This window comes from Oncorhynchus nerka, linkage group LG5, assembly GCF_034236695.1.
Source record: "Oncorhynchus nerka isolate Pitt River linkage group LG5, Oner_Uvic_2.0, whole genome shotgun sequence".
NCBI classification, from domain to species: Eukaryota; Metazoa; Chordata; class Actinopteri; order Salmoniformes; family Salmonidae; genus Oncorhynchus; species Oncorhynchus nerka.
Window position 1 is genome coordinate 41451388 of NC_088400.1, and position 10856 is coordinate 41462243.

At 43.9% G+C, this 10856-nt stretch overlaps 1 protein-coding gene across 1 annotated transcript; it reads right to left on the reverse strand.

Moving 5' to 3' along the window:
- Window positions 1-6220: 6220 nt before the first annotated feature.
- LOC115129517 (protein sprouty homolog 1-like) lies at window positions 6221-10432 on the reverse strand. Its single transcript, XM_029659936.2, has 2 exons — window positions 9893-10432; window positions 6221-8217 (listed from the first exon to the last, which is right to left on the reverse strand). Exon 2 carries the CDS (start codon window positions 8160-8162, stop codon window positions 7113-7115), a length of 1050 nt encoding a protein of 349 aa, XP_029515796.1. The 5' UTR covers window positions 8163-8217; window positions 9893-10432; the 3' UTR covers window positions 6221-7112.
- Window positions 10433-10856: the final 424 nt, after the last annotated feature.

Genomic DNA, 10856 nt, shown 5'->3' on the forward strand with positions numbered 1-10856 from the left:
ATAAAAGATTATTTCCAGTCGCAAAACAGAGGAGCCATTGGGGAGAGAGGGGGAGGGAGGGAAGGCAAGGAGAGAGAGAGCGGGGGAGGGGCACAGACTGTCTGCAAGGAGAGGAAGTGAATTGAAAAAAGTCAGCAGACGGGAACCTTCTGGCTGGATGCATAGTCTAATCTTTTTTAAAAAAGGGTGAAAAGAGAAGGGGGGGAGCAACCCCCCACCAAACACAAACACACACTCTGAAAGGGGCCATTGCCTCCAAATAGTGATTTAAGCTGTTTTATTTTTTGAAGTTTTGGGAGGCATTTTTTTTCCGTGGTTGAGATATCAAGGAAAAAGGGAAAGGGAGAAGGAGGGGGGTTGTACATACAGTGGGGCAAAAAAGTATTTAGTCAGCCACCAATTGTGCAAGTTCTCCCACTTAAAAAGATGAGAGAGGCCTGTAATTTTCATCATAGATACACTTCAACTATGACAGACAAAATGGGAAAAAAATCCTGAAAATCACATTGTAGGATTTTTTATGTATTTGTTTGCAAATTATGGTGGAAAATAAGTATTTGGTCAATAACAAAAGTTTATCTCAATACTTTGTTATATACCCTTTGTTGGCAATGACAGAGGTCAAACGTTTTCTGTAAGTCTTCACAAGGTTTTCACACACTGTTGCTGGTATTTTGGCCCATTCCTCCATGCAGATCTCTAGAGCAGTGATGTTTTGGGGCTGTTGCTGGCAACACAGACTTTCAACTCCCTCCAAAGTTTTTCTATGGGGTTGAGATCTGGAGACTGGCTAGGCCACTCCAGGACCTTGAAATGCTTCTTACGAAGCCACTCCTTCGTTGCCCGGGCGGTGTGTTTGGGATCATTGTCATGCTGAAAGACCCAGCCATGTTTCATCTTCAATGCCCTTGCTGATGGAAGGAGGTTTTCACTCAAAGTCTCACGATACATGGCCCCATTCATTCTTTCCTTTACACGGATCAGTTGTCCTGGTCCCATTGCAGAAAAACAGCCCCAAAGCATGATGTTTCCACCCCCATGCTTCACAGTAGGTATGGTGTTCTTTGGATACAACTCAGCATTCTTTGTCCTCCATTCTGTATCCTTTCATCTGACCATATGACATTCTCCCAATCTTCTTCTGGTCATCCAAATGCTCTCTAGCAAACTTCAGACGGGCCTGGACATGTACTGGCTTAAGCAGGGAGACACGTCTGGCACTGCAGGATTTGAATCCCTGGCGGCGTAGTGTGTTACTGATGGTACGCTTTGTTACTTTGGTCCCAGCTCTCTGCAGGTCATTCACTAGGTCCCCCCGTGTGGTTCTGGGATTTTTGCTCACCGTTCTTGTGATCATTTTGACCCCACGGGGTGAGATCTTGCGTGGAGCCCCAGATCGAGGGAGATTATCAGTGGTCTTGTATGTCTTCCATTTCCTAATAATTGCTCCCACAGTTGATTTCTTCAAACCAAGCTGCTTACCTATTGCAGATTCAGTCTTCCCAGCCTGGTACAGGTCTACAATTTTGTTTCTGGTGTCCTTTGACAGCTCTTTGGTCTTGGCCATAGTGGAGTTTGGAGTGTGACTGTTTGAGGTTGTGGACAGGTGTCCTTTATACTGATAACAAGTTCAAACAGGTGCCATTAATACAGGTAAGAGTGGAGGACAGAGGAGCCTCTTAAAGAAGAAGTTACAGGTCTGTGAGAGCCAGAAATCTTCCTTGTTTGTAGGTGACCAAATACTTATTTTCCACCATCATTTGCAAATAAATTCATTAAAAATCCTACAATGTGATTTTCTGGATTTTTTTCCCTCGTTTTGTCTGCCATAGTTGAAGTGTACCTATGATGAAAATTACAGACCTCTCTCATCTTTTTAAGTGGGAGAACTTGCACAATTGGTGGCTGAATAAATACTTGTTTGCCCCACTGTAGCTCTGGGGGTGTTAAGGAAGGCGCAAGGACATGATCTTATCAATGTGGGCCCATCCGGCCAGAAGGAAGAGCAGTATACATAGCTAATACTGTGGCTCATTTAAGTACACTTCACTGTAACTCTGTAGCCTACAAAGTTTGAGAAAATAGATTGAGATTTTGTTGGTGTATTTTTTCAGAACACTTAGCCATCAAACTGTTGCTTTAAATTATCTAGATGTAATTCTCTTTTCTACACCTTCCCAGACCCAAATGAGCATTTCTTGACAGAATTATCAAACCGTCTTCACTTCTTGTTACATTTGTTAGATTAACGCATCGGCCACTTGGATTTGATTGAATTTGGCATTAGTAGGACACACACTTATCGTTGGTTAGAAGGTATTAGCCGTGACTTTGTGATCAGTCTGGGACGAAGTGGCCTTCTGGATGCTGATGAATCAATCCCGGTGATGGAATAAAAGCTATTGATCTAGCGCAAAGCTCATCTCTCAAACGTGCCTGGCCATTAATTACAATCGGATCCCTCTGAATGATTGCCAAGGCTTGGTTATTGACCCTCTCACTCAACCCCCGCCTTCTCCTCCCTATACCCTACTGGCCTTTGTCCATAAAATGGCAAAGACAGACAGGAAGAGGGGCTTGGGAATAATGTGTGATATCAGATGGCAGTCACGCTGCATAGGCACACAGCACTTGGGGACAATGTGTGAAGGGTTTACACTCTGGCCCTGTGTGTGAAACCAAGGAGCAAAAAGGAACACCTCTGCCAAAGTAGTCCCAGCACCTGATAAAACATTGTTTATTAATAATATGTGAATTATAAAAAGGTCACTGAAGTAAATTTTAGTGTTACAAGTTTTCCTTGTAACCAACCAGCCTCAGAATAGAAACCAGACACCTCCGCCACACTGACCATCAACAAGGGGGCCCCTCAGGGGTGTGTGCTCAGTTCCCTCCTGTACTCCCTGTATGGCTGCACACGGCTCCAACACCTTCATCAAGTTTGGCGGTGGCAAGACTGATCACCAACGACGAGGCAGCGTATAAGGAGAAGGTCAGAGATCTGGCAGTGTGGTGTCGGGACAACAACATCTCCCTCAACATAAGCAAAACAAAGGAGCTGATCATGGACTATAGGAAACGGAGCAGGCCCCCATCCACATTGATGGGGCTGTAGTGGAGCGGGTCGAGAACTTCAAGTTCTTAGGTGTCCACATCACTAAGGAATTAACATAGTCCACACACATTTGTGAAGAGGGCACATCAGCACCCCTTCCCCCCCAGGAGGCTGAACAGATTTGGCATGGGCACTCAGATCCTCGAAAAGTTCTACAGCTGCACCATTTAGAGAGCATCTTGACTGGCTGCATCACCGCTTGGTAAGGCTAATGCAAGGTAGCTGACCACAAGGCATTGCAGAGGGTAACGAGTATGGCCCAGAACATCACTGGGGCTGAACCCCCTGCCATTCAGGACCTCTACACCAAAAAATTGTCAAAGACTCCAGCCACCAAAGCCATAGTCTGTTATCTCTGCTACAGCACATCAAGCGGTATTAGTGCACCAAGTCTGGAACCAACAGGACCCTGAACAGCTACTACCCCCAAGCCGTAAGACTGCTAAGAAAATACTTCTAAATAGCTAATCAAATGGCTACCCAGACTACCTGCATTTACCCTTTTTTTGCACAATGTCTCTTGCACTGACTCTATGCACACATACTGGACTCTACCCACGCACTCACACATACTTACACTGACATCCCAACACACACTACATACGCACACGTGCATACTGACGCTATTTACTCCTTGTGTCACTATTTTCTCTTAACTCCACATTGTTGGAAAATGACCCATAAGTAAGCATTTCACTGTTAGTCTACACCTGTTGTTTACAAAGCATGTGACCAATACATGTTGATTTGGTTGTAGCAGGTGTTATGTGTTGTCGGTTATCTTTAACTTTTACTCCATTCAGATGAATGAAGATTCATCAGATTTCCAATGCTATATGGGAAAAAAATATTTCCAAAAACATTGAACCAGAAACGTGTCTACATTCACCACGATATGGTTCCCTCCGTCTCTCAGAATGGGTTTCACCCAACAAAGTCTATGAATGCTAATTTCCATTGAGATGTTATTAAGAAAATGATGGAAAGGCACTGAGGTTAGGCACACTGAAAGCTGAGCTTTGCCTTTGGTGACGAATGCTTCGGGAAGTGTTTATAGTAAAGCTTCAGCGTCAGCAGTAGTGCCCTGGCTAAGGACAGCCCCGGCCGGCAGCAGAGCTTGTGGGTTCCACCGTGGTGACTCACAGGGTAGTCATGCATGTTTGCACTCTGAAGGCCCCAATGCTGTCAGAGGGCCCCGGGAGAAGGGCCGCCAAGCTTGACACACTCAAAAATAGCACCCCGTGGGCGTGTGGTGCTGCTAAATTTACTCTGCATCAAGTGCGAGGGAGCCAGTTCGCTTTGTGGCAACTTGTGCCATGGAATGACTTAACTGACTCAGATTGACTTTCACCCCAGTGTGGGACTTGACACAAGAATGATGAAAAATGTGGAAGCTTGTAGGGGCGATGATGACAAATAATCTCTTAGAGTGGGATCCTTGAAATAGAAAACAAATATTAAGACCCTTAAATTATTTTGGTACTTATATTTTAGTCACTCTTATCCAGAGCAATTTACAGGAGCAATTGAGGTTAAGTGCATTGCTCAAGGGCACATCGACAGATTTTTCACCTAGTTAGGTCGAGGATAAGAACCAGAGACCTTTCGGTTACTGGCCCAACACTCTTAACAGCTAGGCATTTCATCTGATTGAAAAAAAGGAAGGTTTTTAAGGGTCTCTTGTTACAATCTGAGAACTGGAAATGCGGAGCGAAGAGGTTTCCTTATTTGGACCAGGCTGGAAAATACAAAGTAAACATTAGCTTCATGTTGGCCGCCTCCTGAATTCAGTTTTAGCTCTGTCCTCGGTGTCAGGGATCTAAAGTGAAACCTGAAGAAAAAAAATACATTTGCAAATGTCCAGGAGCCATGAGAAAATGGGGCTCAAATTCAAGCTCTAAAAGGTAACAGAAATGGACAAATCACTAACTCACTCTTAATTCAGTGTAACAAAAATTAACATTCCAGACGCAAAGTGTGAAAAAGCACATTAAATAAAAGGAGACATCTGGAAGGGTTGTTCTGTTCATGCAAACTGTTGAACCATAGTGACAGGGAATCCTACAGGTTGGGCCCAGCAAGAGCCTAGTCAGCTAAATCATAAAATGCCACTTGGTTTTCGACAAAAATACCCTCTTCTCAATGTTTACCACACAACCTAGTTATATTACACATATTACCTGACTGAATAACTGTGCTTGTTTTACTCGAGGTCAAGAGTTTCCTGCTCCAGCTAAACTGAAACATAGTCTGAAATACTAACTGCCCACTCAAAGTTAAACCCTAATTATTCCACTGCATTTCCTGTTGCCGGTCTGCCATTTCAGGCCCACCAACTTTAGAAGTGATGAGCTTATCCCCTGGGGGTCAGAAAACTTCCAGAGTGATAAATTCAATGACAAAAAGAGGCAGCCAAATGGGGTCTGTATCTGCCCCATCTTTGCCTTTAGTGCAGGAACATGCCATAAAAGCTCAGCATTGATAGCTGGTTTATTATCTTTGAACAGGTGGCCTTGGGTAGTCATAATGGTGGCTTTCATTTCTCAGACACACACTGTGGCCTCAATATTGAGACCATTTAGGAGTTGGGAACATCCTGATCGAGCAACTTGTTAAACAAAGGAATGAAGCTATGACTAAGTTTGGTGGTGACCTCTTGGCTGGAATGAAGTTTCTTAAAGGAAAATACCACTCAAACTCTTTTGGTATTTGTTTCATTAGTCCACTATTGATACAGTCTCAAGATGTTTTGCATGTCAACAATCAAGTTGATATAGAACATTAAAATACAGAAGGAATGATGCGTTTTGCACTTTCTATATTTTGAAAGTTCTATATCTTGAAAACTTCATTGCTGATATACGTATGACTCACTAAGTTTTTATTTTTTTTTACCAGAATTCCAAATGAGTAAATATCAATTTGCTGTTGACCAAAGTATTCCAAGTTTTGCAAAGAAAAGCACCACTTGCTTGAAGTAAATCATCAACCAAAGTTTGTTCTCAGTTTCAGAAATGTACTCTATGGTGTATGCAAGAACCAGACTTGGACCCATTCACTGCTTATGAAACATCAATACCCTGAAAGCATTCAAACCAGCACAAATCACTCCCAAGGGTCAATGTAATGAGGATAATCAAGACAACATTTTTTTCTTTCATTATTAATATATTTTCTGCATTAAAGTTAACATAGCTTTTTCTTTTGTGCCACCCTTTAATTTTTCAGTAAGTATTGATATTTTGTTATATTCAGACATGAGTACATTTAAGACTGTCTTTTGCAATAAATATCATAAAATAGAGCTTCACATAATAAATATTTTTACAAAAAAAAAAACGTTTTAACAGACATTTTCTTTAAAAAAAATAGCCAGAATTTACTCTTATGGGTTTGAGCATACAGTTTACAAAATGAAAACAAAAACAAAACAGGGAAGAATGCCACAGAATGTGTGTGAATGATGAGAGGGGGAGAGACAAACATATCCAACAGAATACTATGAGATGCATGTGCTTTCCATAATGCAACTCGAGCACAGAAACCCAGATAACCATGGTCTTAGTGTGGTAGCAACTGGGAATTCACACAATCCTCGTTAGCTATGAACACGTGGTAACAGCTACATATTGCCTGGCTAGATAGTCCTTCACAGATTTGGTAAGAGGCTGCTCTCACTTGAAGCTTAAAGCACCAGGGAAACTGCCTAGCTAACAGAATATTCTTAATGAGTAGCTGAAGAGAGACAGAAACAGTTCAGACAAAACACTGGTCTGTAAAAACATGGCCCTGTCAGAAAAAAAAGGAAGGAAATATAAAAAATAATTGAGTGGTTTTCATATTCCGTGCTTTACTCCTAGCAGGATTCCCCGTTGGAGAAAGGGAGGCAGATGGGGAGGTGCTTCAAATGTTTGATTAACATCAATAGTGAATATTATTATCATCGTCAGAACCGCACGGGGATCGACTGCCCCTCTTCCTACACACACACACGGGATCAGGAAGGCTTTTCCAGGGCCTGCGGGGACCAGCTCTCCATTTTGCAATAGACAGTGTTGGAGTTCTTGCAGCGGCAGCCGGGCCTGTTGACTTGGTCGTAGCAGCCCTGGCACGCCTTCAGACACCCCTTGACGGGCGGGTAGCACAGCAAACAGGGGAACAGTACCGACAGTAATCCCATGCAGAGGAAGCGTGAGCAGCAGTGGGAGCGTGACAGCGAGCAGGGGTGGTCGGCGCACGAGTCTCCCTCGTCGTCATTGGAACAGTGGTAGAAGATGCCCTTGACCAGGCACATGCACGTGCCATGCTCCAGGGCGCTCTCTGCCGAGCACAGGCACTGGCCGTTGCAGGCCAGGCACGAGGGCAGGGTCCTTGGGGTTGTGCAGTCCCCGCACTTGCACTTCCCACAGCGCTCGCAGATGAACTGGTGGCCAGACGCCACGTCCCCTTTCCCTGAGGGCTTGAGCGGTGCCTCCAGTGGCGGCGGCGGGTGAGAGCCATGCTGGGGGGCTAGCAGCGCCTTGGGCTGAGCCCGAACAGGCTGAGTCCTCTCGGCTCTGTGGTGGTGCTGGTGGAGGGCCACCATCCCCGGTCTAGAGGGAGGCGAGCGGGCCAGGAGTCCCTGCTCAGAGGATGCACTGCTGTTGCTCCCGGAGCTGGCCGCGCTGCCTGTACTGGTAGAGCGATTAAGGCCCGGGGCCCTGGTGCTACACTGCTGGCCTCCGGCTACTACCACCACCCCACTGTGGTGGCCATGCCCTACCGGCCTGTGCTCATAGTTGTTGTTCACATTGACGAGGATCACCTCGTGAGTCCTCTCCTGCTGCTTGTCGGGCCTGGGTGCCATGCGGGGCGCAGGGGGCCTCCGGACCACCGACGGCCCCTCTGTGTACTCGTTGCTGGAGCGAATGGCCTTGATTTGGTCCAGGGAGAGGATGGCGGCATGATGGAGCTCCCGCTCGTAATCTGACCTCTGCCGGCCCTCCAGGGAAGGCTGCTGGATCACCACTAATGAACCGCCAGGGCCATGTTGACTTTGGAGCGCCATCTGGGGTGATCACCACTTCCGACATTCACCGTGGACTTGGCATGCATCAGAAAACCTGCAAGGGGGCAGCAAGGGAGACACAGAGAAGAGCCATCAGTAAAGACAAGGATGCCGTTTGTAAACGTGATCTAGGATGGTGGAGGTTTTGAATACTGTTTCAATAGCATTTTAGATTCAACTCATGATGGGAAAGGCTAAAGAGCTGACAAAGTAAAACCATCAACAGATCCCTGGATGGTCTCTATATAGTTCAAATACTTTTCAGCAATGATCATCTGTTATAATACGCCTCTATTGAGGCGATTATTATTGTATGCTTTTTTTGTGGTTTAGGCTGTTTAGTGCTTTTAAAAATATCTATAATTTTTAACACTTCAGCAGGCCTACCTTCAACAATGTTAAGAGCATGTTCACTTAGCCCAACTATTTTATTTGATCAACATCCCCTTTACAATGGCACATTTTAATGCTCTGGGCGAAGCAAGCCGTGGAAAAGTATACTATTAACTCGTTTTGTAGCTTCCTCAATAAGCACACATCCAAACTTCAGTACAAATACTTCCCGGTCTAATTTACATATGTATGACTAGTTAACATTATAAAGCGCCACGGCGACGGAACGAGGCCACGATTCAAGAGGACAAAATGAGCCGCCTCGCTTATTATTCTATTACTAAACGGAAGACGGTTTGAAGGAAATGTGAAGACAATAGGGTAAAAATAAAAATAAAAAAATACTAGAGTCGCGACAAAATGCCACAACGTCAGTGTCGACTTTATGTCCATGTAATTTCAAGCAAATGTTTAAGTTATTGTGCTTCTCAATAACTTCAAAAGCACATTTTTACAATCGAATTAAAACCTAATACCGTTACTCGTAGGCCTATTGGATACCAACAGCTTCTGGAATTAGCCGAGGTATCAGGCCTAGCTATAAACGCGTATCTGTCGAAACCGGAGTGCAAATGGGACTGATCGGTAAACACATATTGGCAAGGTGTAATCAGCATGACGCAAGCGAGTTAAAAAGACGATACAATTTACAGACAGGAATTTTCTACGTGAAGACAGCTTGCTTATGATCAGGGCTCTAATTTATTGACACTGCTTCATGAAAATTCACAGTAGCTCGCACGGAGCACAATAACTAGGTTTAGCCATTATTTGGATGGGTGGTATAATTATTATATATGTATATATATTTTTAAAGGGACACAAATACGCCGTTTTTAGCCATATCATACTTCAAACATGTCTATGCCATCGGGTTAAGTTGACCGAGCAACCGCCCATGTGATAAGAGATGAATCGAAATAAGGGGGGAAACCTTATGAATGAAAACAACTCCGCTATCGTGGGGGATGGGTGCTTGCGCGTGAGATCCTCGACTCTGACAACCCTACTATGACCGTTTTGATTCCTTTCGAAAGTCGAATGACCGGTGTTAAATTGACACACCGAGTAGAGGGCACACGCGTGTGAAGAATGTTAAGCCAACTCTACAGATTCGAGCACCAGATGAGTGTTCCCAAGGACACCCATCAAAAAAAGCCTATTCCATGCAACTACAGTGGCAACAATGTTCCCAAAGCCGGAGTTCTGAACACTATGCGCATAGCCTACTTGCATCGGAGGGTTTGACGTATCCAGTCTACATTTAAGTAACAAAGAATCGATGACCAAACCCGACATTTCAAATGTGTTTCACGCATTGAGGGGGAGATACGCACCCATCTGCAACCATCCATAACGTCGATTCCATCAACCAATATGCCAAAACTCCATCCAAGTAAATTGTCCAAGCGTATTTTAATTAGCTCTTAACATTCGTAACGATTGCGTTATATCCCGATACGATGTTGTAGTTTATCTTCTTTCGTTATTCCTTCTTAAAATCTGGTGCATTACACACTGTGTTCCAGAAATTGTAAATCCACGCTTCTTGATACACCCAATAAAGGTTGCGCACTTGAAGCCGATCTAGTCAGACAACCCAGTTTAGTCCTAGAGCGGAGTAACAATTGTAGGAATAATCTTCTTTAGGATTCTTAAAAAGCACACTTTAATTAATTTACAATATGAAAACAAATAATTATATATCCAATGGCTTCCGTCTTCGAATTCTAATGAGTCAATTTTTGTAAAATAAGGTTTTTGTTATGCGGAATGCTCAAAAGCAAGCGCTAATCGAGGACGTGCTCTCTTCAACACTGCATGCCTGTCTAACTCTGAATGAATGAGAACGTAGAGCTCAGTGTTTGCTCGACAAGCCAACTCCCATTGGCCATTCACTCCACTGAAAAAGGATACATCGCATCCGCTCTTAATTCATTGGGCAGATGTGGAAGGCCGGGCGATAGAGATGTGTGCAGCAGTTAAGGTGGAGCTGTTTGAAATAGCAGAGAAAGCTCATTTTGTTCTTGTGCTTACAAACTATGGAACAGTGACAACAGAAGTATCAATCTTTATAGCGTTGTTTTATTTAATTCCACGGCATTCCACGGCGTCTCACCATTCCAATTACGCATAGCATAGTTAGAAATCAAACTCAAGACAGAAAATAATTTTAGAATGTATTTTTAAATTGTTTATTTATCCTTTATTTAACTAGGCAAGTCAGTTAAGAACAAATTATGATTTACAATGACGACCTACTGGAATACTGTTGGCCTAAGACCTAAATCCATAATAAAA

What these genes read in the sequence shown, in the direction of transcription:
- LOC115129517 (XM_029659936.2), bottom strand. Translation starts at nt 8,162, where the DNA reads ATGGCGCTCCAAAGTCAACATGGCCCTGGCGGTTCATTAGTGGTGATC.